Source organism: Eptatretus burgeri, chromosome 2, assembly GCF_056783735.1.
Source record: "Eptatretus burgeri isolate ZD-2024b chromosome 2, Ebu_testis_v1, whole genome shotgun sequence".
In the NCBI taxonomy this organism is placed as follows: Eukaryota; Metazoa; Chordata; class Myxini; order Myxiniformes; family Myxinidae; genus Eptatretus; species Eptatretus burgeri.
In genome coordinates this window covers 48,182,124-48,200,708 of record NC_140962.1, presented here as the reverse complement: position 1 = coordinate 48,200,708, position 18,585 = coordinate 48,182,124, and the positions used below count along the sequence as shown (strand labels likewise).

At 46.8% G+C, this 18,585-nt stretch overlaps 1 protein-coding gene and 1 long non-coding RNA gene across 4 annotated transcripts in view; one reads left to right on the top strand and one right to left on the bottom strand.

The window, feature by feature from the left end:
• The window catches only part of LOC147031992 (zinc-regulated GTPase metalloprotein activator 1-like), a 453,248-nt gene that overhangs the window by 124,170 nt on the left and 310,493 nt on the right, over positions 1–18,585 (bottom strand). For 2 of the 3 annotated variants that reach the window (XM_085869243.1, XM_085869245.1), the window contains one exon: positions 315–479. The exons of the other annotated variant lie outside the window; for it this stretch is intronic. In XM_085869243.1, the coding sequence (XP_085725369.1) occupies positions 400–479 (80 nt within the window). In that variant the 3' untranslated portion in view covers positions 315–399. Of the gene's footprint in view, positions 1–314; positions 480–18,585 lie in introns of those variants that run through there. 3 annotated transcript variants of the gene reach the window in all.
• LOC147031993 (uncharacterized) overlaps positions 1–18,585 on the top strand; it is a 41,732-nt gene that overhangs the window by 5,804 nt on the left and 17,343 nt on the right. The window lies entirely within an intron of this gene.

Sequence of the window (18,585 nt, the reverse complement as noted above, 5' to 3'; positions counted from 1 at the left end):
ATCCCCCCTCCACCCCCACCCATTCACCCCTCCCTCCCGTGGCCAATTCATTAGGTATTTAAAGCGTCTCCGAGCTCATCTTTGTGCTGTTGGGTTATGTGGATGGGTGTTTTTTTTTTTTTCAGGGGGTGGGAAGGGGGGTTGGGAGGTGGGTTGGAGGTACGTGAGCCAGCAATGTGCGAATACCGACGGCGGTATTTGCAGTGAGTTTGACAACATGTCTGAGTGCTCGGGATACGTGTTAAAGGTGCACCGCATGGTGTTCGTGAAATGTGTAAAAGAGAAGCTCACCGCTCCACAAAGGACACTTCATAAAAGGGAAAGGAGAGAGGATTTTATTGGGTTCCCAAACAGGGACTTGGTGTTCCCCAAAACGAGGTTGTCTCGCCCGCTGCGTTGCTATATCGATTCGTCGTCGTGTGCTGCGAGTGCCGCTTCCGCGAAGGCTTCTCGCAAAATGTCTTTGTCCAAGCTGCGCCCTGCGGGGAGGAAAGGACGGATGAGCGACGTCGCGTACAATGGACACACGATACAAGAAGGCAAGCGATTTGGGAATGGCGCACACATACTGCACGTCCAATGTACAACAGGGACGTGCACAATTTGTCGATACGAAGCGGAATCAATTACGGTTTATCTGCGACCACGAAAAGAGAGAACCCGAGAATTTTGCCAGGATGCTTAAAGCCATGCCGGGGGGGGGGGGGGAGGTGAAGAGGAGGAGTGAGGTTGGGAAGGGAGGGATGGGCGACATCAGGGGGAGTGCGAATGCGTTGGGGATATGCTTTCCCGCCGTGATTTGACCGTTTCATTCCCAAGATGCGCTCAACCACAATGCAGCATAATGCGCCACTCAAAGGCAATTACAACACACAACCGATGCCATTCAAAACGCTTTAAAGGGAGGACAACAAGGATCATCTGGAGGAGCGAAAGAACACCAAAACCAGACACATTTCTGCTGTGCACCGAAACACGTACATGGATTGCATGCGCAGTGCATGTATCCTACCTTGTACGATGTATGATGGATGGGTGATTCAGAAAGTTTTCATAACTTTCTCCTTACAGAGAGACGTACCGCACTATTTACAGAGCGTCGGTGTTACTGAAGCATTTTCCTGGCAAGGGCTATACTGGGTGGTTGCCATTGCTTTCCCACCGTCGTTTGTCCGTGGTGTCTCCTTTTAAATGCTGAGCGTCAAGCAAAGAAGCAGCACGCACCATTTTAAAATAATGTGTCTGTTATGACTCGAACCAGATCCAGAACCCCAGAGTGGACACTAACCGTTCCTGACACCACCGAGTCAAGGGTAACAAGGAGATACTCACAGAAGACGCCAAGGGTTTTATACACGTCGCAACCCGTACGCACAATCAATTAGGTACTATGGTGCACTCTTCTTGTTAATAGGAAATGACAATCGATCGAGCAACACAGAAACGTTCGCGTTTCTCGGAGTACTGGGAGTATCTCGTTCTGAGAGCCTTGTGAACGACCCCTCATTTATATACCAGCACCACAGCACGTACTTCATCCCAGTTCCTATTCCTGGTAATTTATTGTCCGTTCTTCAACGTGTTGGGAAAACTGTGCCTTGGGCATTTTTACCATTCCTCCTTCATCCCCCGCTACTCCCCCCCCCCCAACTCAAAAACCCACCCAACCCACCAACTCCTGCCCAAGAAGAAGAAGGTTCCATCTCGCAACAACCAACAAAAAGTAATGCCACACTCGTCATTCATTTTCACATTTTAACATCGGAACGTCACGACGCCTCGATGTCTCGGTCTTTACAGTGATACGCAATGGCGAATGCGACTGGCGGGATTCATGAAAAATCAACGCACCTCCCGATGGAGGCCACGCGGTGATATTCACCGTACGTAATGTCATATGAAATCCTTTGTCCGTCAGTGAACGGCCTTGCGATTTTGGTAACGAGTCTGCCACGCGTCCGTAGGTTGGTGCCGGCCGGGCGCATGGTGCGTAAATACATTGGTAAACGGCGGGAACGCGCGCGACGCAAATTAATAGCATTGAGTCCCATTATTAGCTCTTAACTGTCAGGACGCGCGGGAGCGACGGCAAACCCCCCGGACTCGCTCCACTATTCATGAGAGTGCGTGCGGGGTTTAACGGACCCCGAGGGAGGAGGAATTGGGGGAGACGGTGAAAGAAGGAAAGGGACATGCGGGTTGCTGGTGTTATATGAACATAATACGATTACAAATTGTACGCGTGCGGCGTGTACGATAATCGTGCGTTATTTCTATACGTATCGGACGTTTGTCGGTGAATACTAAAAATGCGTAATTCTTACACCAAAAGATACTGTGCAGGTCTTCGCTCATTGCTGCACTGCAGATTGGCTTTGTGCGTAAACGAGAGTTCTCCCAGCAAAGGAAACACACTCACAATTTAAACGGACCACGATCGCGCTGTACACTGGCGTAAACTTCACACCGTCGGAACCAATCGAAGGGCTCACCTTGGGTCCGCTGTTTTTGGTTGCTTTCTGCAGTCTTATCTGACTACAAGGGCCAAATGGTGATTCAATTATACAAATCCTCGTTGCTGCTGGGATGACTGATTAGGTGTGAGCTGATTGATCGTTTCTCCAATTATGGGTGCGAGATCCTTTTTGAGTTTGATGCATCATACTCTTTTCAGAGCACAAGTGATGCTGAAGCAGTTTCTTGGTAAGGGTTATACTGGGAGGTTTGTCATTGCCTTCACAGCATTGTTTGTCCGTGCTCTATCCTTTTAAATGCTGAGTGTAAAGAAAGGAAGCAGCACATACGGTATGTATGTGCTGATTATATGTGCCTTTTTAAGTCTTCAGTATGACTCGGACAGGGTTTGAACCACCGAAGTCATAAACTCGTGGATGCTCAAACCATTACGCCACCGAGTATAGTTGTGAGAGATTTCATTGGACTTTCAAAAAACCCATTCCCATTCAGTGATGTGTCTGCTCGACATCATCTGGAACCCAGGCCTTTTCCACTGGGAGTGTCCATGCGTCAGCAGCCTCAGCATCACCAGGCACTTGGGGAACGTTATGTTGCATACACACCAAGATTGCCTTCATTGCCCTTTCTGGCTCCATATGTCCAGGCAGAAGCGCGCCACTGTCTCTTGCAGGTCTCTCACAATAGAGCGTAGTTCTCTTGGTATTATCCTGATATGGGTCAGGAACTTTGATGTGGACCGGCTTACAAAGCGATGGCACCAGATATTAACCTGATAGATGGAACAAATGCACCCTTGTTCTGTGTACTGTTACTTCAGCTCCATGTAGGGTGTCAGTGCCTCTCGTTGGCCCATTTCATATTGCTCTCCCAAGCAATTGTGAGCTCCAGCAACATCACAATTCATCACCTATCTGAGCAGAGCACCAAGTCAGGGCTCTGGTGAGTGACTGCAATTTGGACAAGAAAAACCTGCGACTACACTACTTGCCAACAACTGCTACTTTGTTCCCCTCATCATGACATGACATAAGAGGTTTGTGCCTTGTGTGGCTTCACATTCTTCCCTGCCTCAGAAGCATCATTCCTTTCCTTTTTGACTTTCTTCGCAAGGCACTGATTTTAAACTGCTTCTGTGAGGACCTACAACACTTGGTTTTGACACAAAGTATACCACTGCAGGGCCTGACGACGATTTGTGAGGATGTGTTGAAGTATTCTGCTCCTGCCAAACATCTCATACATGTTGCAATCGCTGGCATTCAACTTCACCAGAATGATTGGAGTGGGAAGTAGATCATATACTGAGCAAAGCAAGAAGCCAACTCACAGTGACTCTACTTTCGTCTTGTGCATATATCTTGTACCTCTCTGATGACAGTGTCTCTTGAGTCCATCAACACAAGGTGGGCACGCACTTTCACAACCTTGAACTCTTCAATCAGCGATGTTGTTGGTAGCCTAAAGTTGGCTGAGGAGCTATACAGCATGATGTGCTGTATACAGCAGCACAGGACTCCATACCATTTTCGCATGTGGGAGCTCATTGCTCTCTCCATGACCTCAACTATCCTCAAAGCAATTTCATACATCTGGAATGGCCACAGCATTCTCGGAAGAAGACCAAACGGGAAGTACCAGGCTGTGAATTTGCCAAGTAGCCAGCATAAACAAATGACTCAAAGACCAGTCCATGCCTGTGGACTTCAAGTCCCTGATGTCTGTCTGTGAGCAGTATGGAGTGCCATCTCCCAGGGCTCATGAGTGGATCTTCCTTCACGGTTAGAAAACTCTCTCTGGTCACCATTAAGTACAGCTTTTTATGCTTGCTTCTAACTCGTGACAAGTTCCTGCTCTTTTTGGGCTTAAATTTCATCGTGCCCCACTGGGTAACCTTATCCAGTCTCGACAGCAGTGCCCTAGCATCAAGAGCCACATCTGTAAGGATGGTAATGTCATCCAGAAATGCATGGATTGGAGGGAGATAGCTCCAGACTGGCCACAATCTCAACTACACATTGCAGTTCCTTCAAGACCATCTGTATAGTCCTCACAAAACAAAACAGTAGAGGTGATATTGTACACCCCATAGGTAACCCTACCTCAAGAGCTTACCATGCAGTCATATATGCAGCTGTAGTCTCCCTACCTCAAGGTCACATGTCAAATACTTCATAATACTCTACTCTATGTTTGCCAACTGTATCTTCTCTGGAATGTGGAAGAACTCCATTGGCTTCTTGATGAATGGCACTACCTCATAGGCATTAACCAACTCTAACCAAATAACTTGCAGTTCTTTCTTGCGCTTTCATGGCCCTTGGATTGTGTTTCAGAAAATTTATCTTAACTTTTCTAAAAATTTTCAGCATTTTCCAAAAATTCCAATGACCCCACACAATTTAAATGACAAATTTAAACGGTCTAAAGTCCCCTCTCCTATCCACCACCCGTCAGTCCATTTCTACTGCTACTCAGTGTCACCTACTATGGCCCATTGCCCTTGGCCCTGCTTGGCCCTGGCGTTGCTAACTTATTGGGTCCTTGGTGGATCCTGGGACCGATGCCATCACCCATTCTGGCCCCCACCATTCCTCAAGGCATCTTGGAGCTGACAGTTACTCATGCTGACCCCTGCCTTTTCTCCAGGGTTCCTGGCCCTGGAGAGGGGACTTGAGACTGATTAAATTTGTCATTTAAATTATGTGGGGTAATGGGAATTTTTGGAAAATGCTGCAAAATTTTTGAAAAGTTAAGAGAAACTTTACATGGGTTTAATTGGCTATGAATTAACAACTTATCATGAGTGATAGGTTATACCATTCTAACTCCACCTTTTGTTGCTCTCCAGAATTCAGAATGAATGGTGAATGTTTGGAAATATGGGAGTGTGAGAATGTGAAATCTCTGAGTGGATAAATTTTAGGTGTGTATGGTCTTCTTTCGTATGCAGCATAAGGATGTGGGGGTAGCATCATTAGCTGAGGGCGTTGCTGTGCTGCTGAAGCAATGCCCTCTGTAGGTTAGGGCAGGAATTTGGCTAGGGTGCTGGTGATAGCTTCCCTACTCTTTGCGAACGACATCATGGGATCTTTAACATCCACCAACTAACACTGGCAGATGGGACGCCGAGTTTAACATCCATCCCACACACATTGATGATCCATCCTGCCTGTGAAACATCTGCCTGCACTGGCCACTAACTTTTCTCCTCAAACCACACTAAAACTACACCGCAGAGACCAAGGGTCAGCACCCTTGCTCTCTGCTGTGTCCTATCCATCCAACATCTAACCTGTCAAGTTGCCCATGCTGAACCCTGCCTTTTCTCCAGGGCTCCTTGGTCCGGTGCAGCCACCTGCACTGGCCACCAACTTTTCTCCTCAATCTACATTGAAACGACACTGCAGTGACCACGGGTCAGCACCCTTGGTCTCTGTGGTATCCTATACATCTAACATCTACCCTGTCACTCCTCTTTATACTGGCTGGTAGCGTATCTCCTCCTTAATTCCACTCAGCCCTAAATGGAGTGCTCACACTGCACTCCTCCCACACACTCCACTCACTCATGTCCACACACCTCACTTGGAAGAGCCTCTACACAGGAATCCCTTGCCTGGCTAAACTCCTCTTCCCCATGCATGTGTCCATCTGCATACCCAGTGAAGTCCACCTGCTTCTCCAGGTGGTCACACCTCTGTGCCAGCTCACCACACCCGTTGTTTGCCACCTTGTTCCACACTCCGGGCCTGCAGGCACTCCATCACATCAATTCTTAATGCTTCCATGTGCACGTTCACCTCCTTCTTTGGCTCTGGTGTTGTGGCTAATCACTCTATGCTCCCTGTGGTCTCTTCCATCATGCTGCACCCCAGGGTCATATTCACTGACGTCCTTGGGATGTCTACTCCACCCTCCCTCCTTGGGATGTCTACTCCACCCTCCCCCGTGGATTCTACACTAACCGTGGGCTCTTCTACGTTATACCCCATGCTCTCTACACTCACACCAACCTCCTGAACATGTTCCATGTGTGATCTATGCTGCCATCAATGGGCTTTCTCCTGCACTCCATGGGCTCAATTATTCCCTCCTGAGGTCTCCTATTCCCCCATGGGCTCTATCCTGCCACAACCCCCTGAGCTCTGCACTGTCATCCACTGGGTCTACATTGGTCTACACGGGGTTGATCTCTATCTCACAGTTACCCACCACGGGGGTCTCTGCTCTATCTTCGATCATGGGGTCTATGCTATTACTTGCTACGACCACAGAGTCTAACTTCCTTTGTACCACAGGGGCCTCGACTCTACTTTTCCCCGACGATGCCTATTCCAGCCTCCCCGCTGGTGCTGCACTGACCTCGAGCATTTCACACATGCCAGCCTCGGAACTGGTTTTGAAGTCAGGCGCCATTTTATCCTGCATAGGCATCATTTGCTGCCAGGCAACCCTGCTGGCCTTCAGCATGGCCACCAGTTTGTCTTGGTTGGTCCCAAGGCCATGGGTATCGATCCCGGGGGGGGGGGGGACATGTCCCTCCCACTTTTTTACCAGGGAGGACAGAGTATATTCTGTTCCCCCCACATTTCGAGTCAGTCTGCATGCATCGCTACCGCTCTTACAGTGCATGGAAGGGCTTAACAGAGCCCTGCAAGCGCCAGCGCAGACTGTAGTGGGTATGCTACAGTTGGGCGAGAGTGTGAAAGAGCAGATACAGCACCTTCCAGCAATGAGGCCTTCCATGACACATTTGTCCACATGGAGAAACAGATGGAAGAACACGACATTGACCCTTTCGCTTCTCCAAGGAAGAGGAGAGCTCCTCATAGACTGGATACTGAGGTGCCACCCCACGAGTTTTCGACAGCTGAAGACGCGTTTAGAGCAGAATACTTCACGGTGCTCGATTCAACTACGTCGAACATGACTACGTACTTCACCTCTACAGACTTGCAATGGTACGGCAGCCTCGCAAAGATGTTACTCTCTGGAGAGTATGACCTTGACACCCGTTACCATTTATCCAGAATTGTCAGAGTCTGAAAGAAGAATTGCTCTTCTTCAAGAAGCAGTACACTGGTTCCTGTATTCAGGATTACCAAGCCATCTTCCAAATGATGGTACCGGAGGTGCGCCAATTGTTCCCGCAGGTTGAACGGTTGCTTCGATTGCTCATGATCTCCCCAGCAAGCTCCTGCTCGGCTGAGCGCTCCTTTAGCGCACTCAGGCGTCTGAAAACCTGGCTGAGAAGTACGATGAGTCAACAAACACTGAACCATCTCATCGTTTGCCACGTCCACAGTGATCGGTTGGCAGCACTGGATCCCCACGAGTTGGCAAATACGTTTGTTTCCAATGTTCAGAACCATCACACTCTATTTAGATAAATTCAGTGCAGTATATGTACCTGTATGTGTACATGTATTAATACACTGGATTTATATACCGTATCTGGAACTGAAAAAACGTTGCAATCCATTGTTCATGTCGCCAAATCGATTTGTGGGGAGCAGTTGTCGTGGTGATCTATTGCCTGGGCACACCATGGGAGGAGGGTCCAATACCTGTCCCCACCACATTTTGGCTTGGATCGATGCCCTTGCCCAAGGCCCGCCATCGGCTCCTGATAGTCGGCACTGTTGGCTTCCATGTTTGGCCAAAGATTGGCTGCCATTCTATCCTGGCTGGTTCCAAGGTCCCCAATTGGGTCAGGAGGTCGACCGCTGGGGGCATTGCTCCAGTACTGCTAATTGAGGGTGGGCAGTCAGGTGGCATCGTCACTGTGCCCCCTCTCCCTCTATCTTAACTGATGTCGCTTTACCACTTAAAAATTCTCCGATCTTTTGGGGTGTGAGCGTACTCCATTGAGTATTGTATAACTAAAAGAAAACAATTACCTCTAAAGCCTGATTTGTTAAACAAATTTGGCCTGCTCAAATCTCAGATTAAAATCAAAATTTCTCTACCCTGATACCACAAATTAAAATTTTAATGAGGGTTTATCCCAAACTCCTGAGACCGCATGTAAGAAAATACACTGGCACAGGGTTAGAATCCCACTCAACTGACACCAATTGTAAAGGGATCAGTCTCCCGAAAGGGTGAACCAGACCTGCTGTAGATCAACTCCACAGTGTGCCTGAGTGAAGAGAAGAGATCATACATCGCGCGAGCCGTGAGTGCAGGGTAATGAGACATTAATTTAGTTAGCCCGCCACGGTTGTGGTGGGCGTTTAATGCCAATCGATAATTTAGTGATGTTGGAAGTCAGGTCACATCTTAAAAAAACGACAGCAGCATGGGCAAAATCAATTGGTTTAAACTAGAAAGCATCTGAAAATGCAAAGCACGTCCACATCCACTTTGTTTTCAGACTTCTTCTTCTTCTTCTTCTTCTTCTTCTTCTTCTTCTTCTTCTTCTTCTTCTTCTTTTTCTTTTTCTTCTTCTTCTTCTTCTTCTTCTTCCGTATGCTAAACATGATAAAAACAGCTAAAGGAAAATACAAAAAACAATTTGACGACTTTAGGTGACCTTGACCTTTGAACTTTTTATCTAAAAAAAACAATCGGTTTCTCGTTTTTGATTGGTAAACCAATTCAGTGACGCAATATGCAAATTCTTTAAATTTCAGGTCAATCAGATGAAAATTGATGATTTTGTGATGTTGACCTTTGCCCAAATTATCAATTTGTATTCTCCATATTCTCATAATAAAGCTTTGTTGAAAATTTGATGACAAAAGCTAAAATGGTAAAAAGTTACGGCCTTGACGCATGCACACACAATTGCAAAACCCTGTCTTCCACTGTGTGGGGGATGGCGTAATAAAGGGGATGCGGGAACACAATAAGCAACTAGAAGGGCACTCGGTGGAGCGCGTACCTCCGCCACATAATGCCTGATCCACGAGAACATATCGTGCCCAATATATTTTCAAATACCGTGCTATATATCGTTTTTGGCCCCATCTCTCAGTGGTGAAGAATCACGTTAAAAAATAAATAATTCTCGTATCCGTTTCCAGATTCAGATCTTCACAAAAATTGAATCAATTCTTCCTTGTCACACACCCAACCTGTCCACAACTTTTTAAATATCCTGCACACTGTCTGTCTGTTTATTTTTCTGCCTGTCTAATAGACAGACAAACAGACAGACAGAGAGGGGGAAAACATAACCTCCTCACCTTCGGTGGTGGAGGTAACAAACCAAAGAGGAAAGACGACAAACCCGATGGTACCACGAATCTTAAATGCACATAGACTCACACAGACAAGAGATATGTGGGGAGGAATAGGAATGGGGAGGTAGAGAGGTTTGGTCTTTTCTCAGCTTGAGGCGCCATGGTATGATGCAGCACCTGCCGTGCCAGCAAGATAACACGGTGTGAGGTGAGCTTTCTGGAGTACGGAAGTGGCTTGTTCCAGTGGAATTCCCAATCAGATGCATGCAGAACCCTGCTGGACTCTTATTCGCTGGTAGCAACACTCAGAATGGCCGAGCTCCCACTTTGCTGGAGAACCCAGACTAACCTGACTTGCAACTCTCCAGACTGACCGACTCACCATGACTTGCACAGATCACTCACTGGCTGTCCACCAATTCACACAGTGCTCCCCCCTCCACAAATGGCCCTTTGACTCAACTCTCCTGCCTCATAGACTTGTGCCTTATGTAGCTCCCAACCCCACCCCAAGGGTCACAGTTCCTCTGCGCTTTCCTCATTGGCCGTGCTGATGGCCATGTGCCCGTACTGTGACGTCATGACCCAGGGTGCCGCCTTTTTGGTCACCATTATGCGGAACACGAGGTGGGAAAGTAAACAACCCACGGATTGAAGAGTAGTAAGGCAATGAAGAAGAAGAAGAACAAATACAGGAGCAGAAAGGAAGATGAGGTTTTTTCTCCAAAACAGATCTTGGCAGCACTAATTGGAGTATTTACAGGACATCTCATTCTGACATTGATTATGAAATCTAAGCTTCTGGGATTCTTATTTACTTTATATTTGTTCAAATCGTCCTATACAGTTTCAATAATATTGAGATCTGCAATTTGAGGTGTCCATTCCATGCATTTTGCCTGGTGTTGGCTTAATGATTAACACTAAGTGGGGTTGACTCTGCCTGTCATCCTTCCGAAGTCGGCAAAATGAGTGCCAGCTTGCTGGTATCCTGTGTCGCAGTGGCGACCCATCCAGGATTGTGCCCAATAGCCAAGGAGACTGCTTTGGCAGCACCAACGCTCTGCACAGAGTATGGTCCCAATGGATGGATGGATTCCATACATTGAAGGACTCCAGCTTCCTTTTTGTTTTGCAATTATGTTGGAATTATTTCATCTGACTGTTTTGGATCATTATCTTGCTGTAAGATGATGTTTAGATCAATAAGTCTTGTTCCACTCTGGATAGCATGGTGGATTAAAATGTTTGTACCTTGCTGTCGTTAATATACCATCAATTTACTAACACCACTTGAGGATATGTACCTCCAAACTTAAATTGAACCTCCTCCATGCTTAATTGTTGACTTCAAGCTGTTATTGTGGTGAAATCGTTCTTTCCTGGGACACAAATTACAATTGATAGCTCCTGGTGGTGTAATGGTTGGAGCATCCACTCTGAATTCAAGCAGTCAGTAGTTCAAACCCTGGCTGAGTCATACCACTTTTAAAATGGTATGTGCTGCTTATTTTCTTGAGGCTCAGCATTTAAAAAGGATAAAGCATGGACAACTATACGTTGGCTATCATTGCACGGGTTTTATGGGCCAAATGGCCTTCTCCTGCGTTGACATTCCTTGCAAGGGAACTCATTATTATACAAGGTTAAATTGTGTTGCTTTTTTGAAAGAAAGAAAAAGCAGTGGCTCTCACTCCCACCAATTACCCCATCATGGCATCGAAAAAAACATTTAAAGAAACAAACAAAAAGGCACATTTGTTTTAAAGCTGGATAAGCAAGCCCTACTTTGGTAAGATTGTTAATTCTTGACAGACATCATAATAAACAGTACATCCATATGACATCAATTGTTGAAGGCATGATGCATCAAAGAGAAACCTGAAATAAGTCACTGTTGCCAACAACTTCCACAAATTGCATCAGAAAGGCCCTGTTGAAGTAGGATGGGATGTTTGAAATGCAAACGCAAATTCAATTTGGTATTGATATCATGACACTCATCATATAGCATGCATTCCAGTATGTGCGACGATTGGGATGCGAGTCTTTTTTTCACGTTCTGAGCTGGGGCAAGAGAAAATGCTGACGTCTGGCACGGCACAAACATACCACATGGCTTAAGATGGAAATGATTTGTTGTCAATGCAAGATTTTGCTATGCATGGACAATGTACTGTATGTATGTAACATACATTGACCTTTTGGTTGTGTTATTTATGTACTTGCATGTACTGTATGTAAGAAATATACATTGACCTTTATGTACTGTATATAAGTAATATACACTATATTTTATTAAAAAAAATATATATATATATCTATATATTAATACTGAAGGACCAATTTTGTGCTCCTCCGAGCGGTCGCGTCACGTTTTTCTCGGTACTGTGACCTGGACTGAAAGAGACTTCGTACCTGTAAGAGTGCATAGCACATCGTGGCAATAGTCAACTTTCAACTCTGAAGCAGAATAAACACTTTTCGTTGAGACGGGGGCGAGGAGTGAAGAGGCGGGGGTGGGGGATGAAGAAACGGGGGCAGAGAGTGAAGAGGCGGGTGTGGGGGATGAAGAGACGGGGCGAGGAGTGAAGAGGCGGGGGCAGGGGATGAAGAGACGGGGCAGGGAGTGAAGAGGGGGGCAAGGTAAGCAAATTTTTGGGCGGGGGTAAGCAAATTGAAAGCGGGAAATGGGGGGGAAATGGGGCGAGGGATGAGTGGGCGGGGGCTGGGGTGAATTAGGCGGGGTGGAGTGTGAGGGGGTGGACAGGGGGCGGAGGCCCAGGGGCAAGTGGGGCGGGGAATCAAGAGATGGGGGACGGGGAGTGAAGAGGCGGTGGTGGGGCTGGGTAATTAAATTTTTGGGCAGGGGTAAGCAAATTGAATGCGGGGGGTGGGAGGCAGGGGGAATGCGGCAGGGGCGGGGGATGAGTAGGAGGGGGCAAGCACGCCCTGTCCAGTCCATGTCCCTCGAGTGTGGGTGAGCTGGTGAGGGTGGTTGAATGAACGGAATCCGTCTGTGACGGGGTTTCGGCTAGTATATATAATATAGTGCATGTATGTAACATACAGGGTGCGCCAAAAAAAAAGTACCCAATTTCAAAAGGAAACTGGAACGGCACTCTTCAATGTCGTGACGTTGACCGATGTGCCTCCATCCACATTATTACATCATGATAATACTTATACCATGTTTGATTTAAATCCCTTCAACTGTTTTTAAGTATCACATTTTTACTTGACATGACCTTTGACCTCTTGACTCAAATCTAATCAGTTCATCTTTGAATCATTATACATACTTGTGCTGTTTGATTTCGATCCCTTCAGCCATTCTTAAGTTATCGTGGTAACGAAAACTTATCACGAACGCATGGATGGACGCATGGATACCCCGAATACATAATGCCTCTGGCGACTTCGTCGGCGGAAGCTATGACAAGAGAGTTTATAGAACATGATACCCTGCACAGTGTTGAAGTATACACAGGAGAGCCTTGCCGTTCATGGGGGTTACATTCTTGAAAATCCCTGTGAACCGCAAATCCGCAAAGTTAAGAGGTAATGGGGAAAATAGGGTCAGGGACTTCAACCTTAAAATTTCTCCAAACTGTACCCTTAATTAATGTTTGTGCATTGTTGTTCTGCTCATTATTTCCAATAATAAAAGAGTTTTTGAGAACATAAAATAAAGTGTTATATTCCTGTGTTAAGAACATAAAATAAAGTTTATTTTCTGATTTATTAAGTTCATGAAACTTACCTTTAATAATAACTAGATGACCCGTGAACCCGTTGGGTTTCCGCTGTGACAGTGGTTGATGAAAAAAGATCATTTCAAGAAAAAAATAAAAAGATAGCTCCAGCGAACTATACCGTTGAGGTTGTTTGCATTGATCAAATACTCCCGAAGAGGACTTGACTGAATCGGGAATTGATTTTTTAATAATTTTTTTTTCGTTGCCCGATTTGAACGAAGCATGATACTGCACACCGCAGGAGTATGGTGAGTAAGGTTGCTCTAAAAATTTTGCGCTGTCGTGTACCGTATTGGCTGTATTTCGGGAACATACAAGATGAGAGTTTTTGTAATATATAGATAGATGAAGATTAACTTGATCCAATAATGTGATGGCGATGTTGATGTTGGCGATGATAAAAACGAGTTGATGGAGATGATTATATTAGAGGGGTTGAGGGGGTTTTATTGTGTTGATGGCTCATTTTACTGACGTGAATAAATGCGGAAAATAGTTGGCCAACCCAAGATTAGTTAAGCACATTGACTGCAATCTGCAAACCTTGCCTCAGTAATTTTGTCGCGATAGAGTAAATCCATGAAGGGGAAAAGCAAGACCCTCTTTTACTTCAACTTTAATAAATTAATGGTTTTAAATGTCATTTTAAAAATGCAGAAGATGAGCATGACTGAAACAGTCTTAAACACCAACCACCCTTGCCCATCCATCCGGGCCATACTCTGTACAGAGCATTGGTGCTGCCAAAGCAGTCTCCTGGGCTATTGGACACAATCCTGGATGGGTTACCACTCTGACACAGGATAATCATGTGGCTCAATCATCCCAGCAAGCTGGTACTCATTTTTCCACTTCAGAAGGATGCCAGGCTGAGTCAACCCCACCTGGTATTAATTCATTGGAAAAGCAGGATTTGAACTCAGGACCCTTAGATCCCAAGCCCACCACCCTAACCACTAAGCCAATACCAGGCTAATCACCCTTTATGCACTCGAAGAAGACACCATCGAGTCGCAATTTAGGAGATGGAGGCTTGATTGATCAGAACATAGCTATGATATTGCCCACTTCTTCATCCCGATTCACATGCCATGCTCTCTAATGCTCTATACTGTATTGATATATTGCATGGTTCTTGGAAGGTTTTTGAAGGTGATTTGTGTTCTACAGTCTTCAAGTGTATAATTCAATTTTAATAAATGTTTAAAGTGGTTTTAAGGCATATAAATAAGTAATAAATTCCAGGTTTTACCACCATTTTCCCCAGTGCTATTACATCACCATATCTAACACGTAACATTAGTTCTTCGTGCCTGTTGTTTGTGTCATTTATAACATCCTTAAAAACAGTAAGTTCCCTGTTTGGAATGATTTTCAATTTTGTTTCACTACCAGGCAGGCAAACAGAGTAAAATAATAATCTAATTCCTCTGTGCGCATGTGCCGTCGGGACAAATTCATCGGGAGAGAGTGAGAGGCCCAAACACTCAGCCTCACTGCAGGAGATATCAATGATCCTAAATGCCTTGGTTCCACAGCATGAAGCCGAGAAAGGTGGGAGGCAGGAGCACCAGCCCGGAGGGGAGAGCAGTAATCCATCAGGCTGCGGATGAAAGTTTTGTATGTGGTCAGGAGCTCAGGTGAGCTGAGGAAGGACTTTGTACAATGGAGGATTCCCAGTCGGCGACTGGCTTTGAAGGCCAGGTTGGAACTGTGGCTTTCCCAGGAAAGATCATGGCAGATAGTCTTCATTTCAATCGCCTCAAAGGTCACAAGATTTGTCCCCTTCAGATTGTTTTTTTTTCGAGGGGGGGGTGAATCCATGAAGGGGAAAGGGAGAACATTATTTCTTGCTTTGGGACGACTCATTATCTTGTCAGTCAGGTCAGGCCAGATTCGATTTGTGACTTGCTAAAGATATCATGGAAACCTGTACAAACCTGTTCCATGGTCGGGTTGTCGGCGACTAAACCCTCTCCCCCACCAGGTTTTTTAGTGAGTGGGGTGTTTGGATATGGACACCCAGCAGGATTAAAAACAAAACCTGTCAAAGGGCGGAGGAGCTCCTTGTGAGCCAACGGCCATCTATATCTAGTGCCCAACTGTGTTTGCGGATGTCCTCCTGCAGTTGGGTTACTTCTTATGAGGAGGTTGGTGGCAGGATTTGCACTCCAGCCACCGTAAAACCCTTCATTCCACAAAACACAAAAACGCAAAGAAATCTGAAAACCCACTCCGTGGGAGTACCTCCTGTGCAGCTTCCCTTCGCAGGGCAGCTCAGCGGATGACAGGATTGGGGCAAAGCCTGCGGGGACCCCCAAACTTTGATGATAGGAGGGAAACCACGCGGTAACATTCCCGGGTCAGATTGCTGGAGAGTGTGTCGGAGTGGTGCTGAGGTGTCGTCCACCAGACGGCGGTCTCCTTGGGTTAACCTGAGGCGGTCCCTTCGGGTGGGTGCCTGGAATGTCCTATCCCTAAGAGAGGATGATGACTTGTCTCTGTTTTCATCTGAGCTCAAGCGTTTGGACATCGGTATTGCAGCACCCTCTGAGGTTCAGAGACAGGATTGCGGCGAGATCATAGTGGGTGGTTACACCTACTATTGGTCTGGTCGCTCTGACGGTTACCATTCCCTAGGAGTTGCTGTAGCTGTGTCCAATAAGCTGATTGAGGTAACAATAATAATTGAGGTAACACCGGTCAACGAGCGTATTATGAGACAGGATTTGTCACTCCTCAGGTGTCATTTCCCTGGTCTCTGTTTATGCTCCGACTGAGGCGAGTGACCTCACCGTGAAGGACACATTCTATGCCACGCTAGAGTCTGTGGTTGATCAGTGCCCCAGACGAGATACACTTCTAGTCTTGGGGGATTTCAATGTATCGACTGGAACAGAAAGGGATGGTTATGAGGTGTGTGTTGGTCCCCATGGGTCAGGAACTATGAACCAGAATAGCACTAAGTTCCTTGACTTTGCAAGAAGTCATGGACTTAGGGTGGCCGGTTCATGGTTTCAGCGCACACAAGCTCATCGCTGGACTTGGTATTCCAACGCTGGCGGTGTGGCAAAGGAGATTGACCATGTTCTCATTGATGGTCGCTGGAGGATGATCCAGAACTGCAGGGTCTACCGGAGTGCTCAGTTCCTCAATACTGACCACCAGCTTGTTGTAGCAACTCTGAAGTTGCACATAAAATCCAGGAGAATGGTACCATCCCAGCCAAGGCTGGATGTTGGCAAGCTCAAGGATGAGAGGGTAGCTGAAGAGTTTGCGAACAAGCTGAGTGGAGATTTGGGAGGTCTGGGTGTTTTGGGAGGTCCTGAAGAGTTATGGAGTGCCTTAAAGCCCACCGTCCTTGATGTTGCCGGTGGATGTCTTGGAACTCACCGTAGGGCAAAGAAGAATTTTGTCTCTCAAGGGACACTGGATACCATTGACCAGAGTCACAGGGCCAGGCTGAATGAGCTGTTCAGGGAGCTGAGGCGTAAAACTGTACATGCACTAAGGGTGGACAAGGAGGCCTATGTGTGAGGAATCTGTGAGGGGGTAGAGCTTCACCTGTGTTCAAGTGATTCTCATCCTTGCAGGGGAATTCGCACATTGTGTTCATCCAAGCCCATCCCTCGGTGTAATGAAGTTAGAGCAGAGGGTGGTAGGCTCTTGACAGAGGAGTCTGAAGTGAAGGCCCGATGGGCCGGTTACTTTGAGCGGTTGTACCAGGCTGATCCACCAGCTGTCGAGTTGGACGTCAGGGGTGTTAGAATCCCTGTTGCTGACCCTCCAATTAACGGTGTTCCACCTTCGCTTGTGGAAACATAGGCTGCGGTGAACCAGTTGAAATGGGGTAAAGCTCCAGGGATCTGTGGCATCCATGCTTAACTTCTCAAGGCTGGTGGAAATGCTGCACTCATGTCGTTGCATGCAGTTCTGTACTCTGCCTGGAACACAGGCATCATCCCAACTGACTGGAAGAGGGGCCTTGTTGTCCCTCTCTGGAAAGGGAAGGGTGATCGCCAAGACTGCAACAACTACCGAGGGGTGACGCTGCTCTCAGTGCCGTCAAGGCCTTTGCTCGGATAATTCTTGAAAGGGTTCGCCACCATCTGCTTGAGCACCAGTGTCCAGAGCAGTCAGGCTTGACACCAAAGAGGTCAACGATTGACCATATCCTTGCTCTTCGGGTCTTCATTGAATGCAAACGAGAGTTTCGGTGGGGGCTGCTTGCAGCCTATGTTGATCTCTGTAAAGCATTCGATTCAGTGAATCGGGATGCCCTCTGGAGGATTCTAGGTCTTCGTGGGGAGCCACCAAAACTGATCAATCTGATGTCTGAACTCTACTCTGGTACTGAGAGGGCTGTGAGATGTGGTGCTACCATCTCTGACTTATTAACAATTGTTACTGGAGTTCATCAGAGGTGTGTACTGCCCCCTACACTTTTCAGCACTTGTTTGGACTGGATTCTAGGGAGGATGTTAGAGAGATCAAGCTGCGGTGCATCGTTTGGGAATGTCAAGATCTCTGACCTTGATTTCGCAGATGATGCAGTCATCTTTGCGGAGACTTTAGATATCGTTTTGGGGGCCCTCGGGGTGCTGAAGGAGGAGTCGGAGCCACTGGGATTACGGGTTTCCTTGGTCAAAACTAAGATCCAGGCTTTAAATGACATATTGGATGCTGCTGTCCTGTCTGTGCCTACTTGTGGTGAGCATGTTGAGGTCGTGGCGAGATTCACTTACCTTGGCAGTGATATTCATGTTTCTGCTGGCTGTGAGTCAGAGGTCAATAGACGTCTGGGTCAGGCCTGGGGAGTCATGGATTCACTGGATAATTGGATGTGGCGCTGCCGGTACATGTGCGGGAGGACGAAAGTCCAAGTCTTCAGGTACTTGGTGCTTCCATTCTTGCTCTATGGATGCGAGACTTGGACTCTGACCAAGGATCTGAGACGGACACTTAATTCCTTTGGTACCAGGTCTCTTCGGAGAATCCTTAGCTATCGCTGGTCGGACTTTGTGTCCAACGAGCGGTTGCTGAGAGAGACTCAAATGAGATTTGTTACCTGCATAGTCCGTGAGCGTCAGCTGCGGCTGTATGGACATGTGGCTCGTTTTCCTGACGCTGATCCTGCTCAACAGATTCTCTCAGCGAGGGAG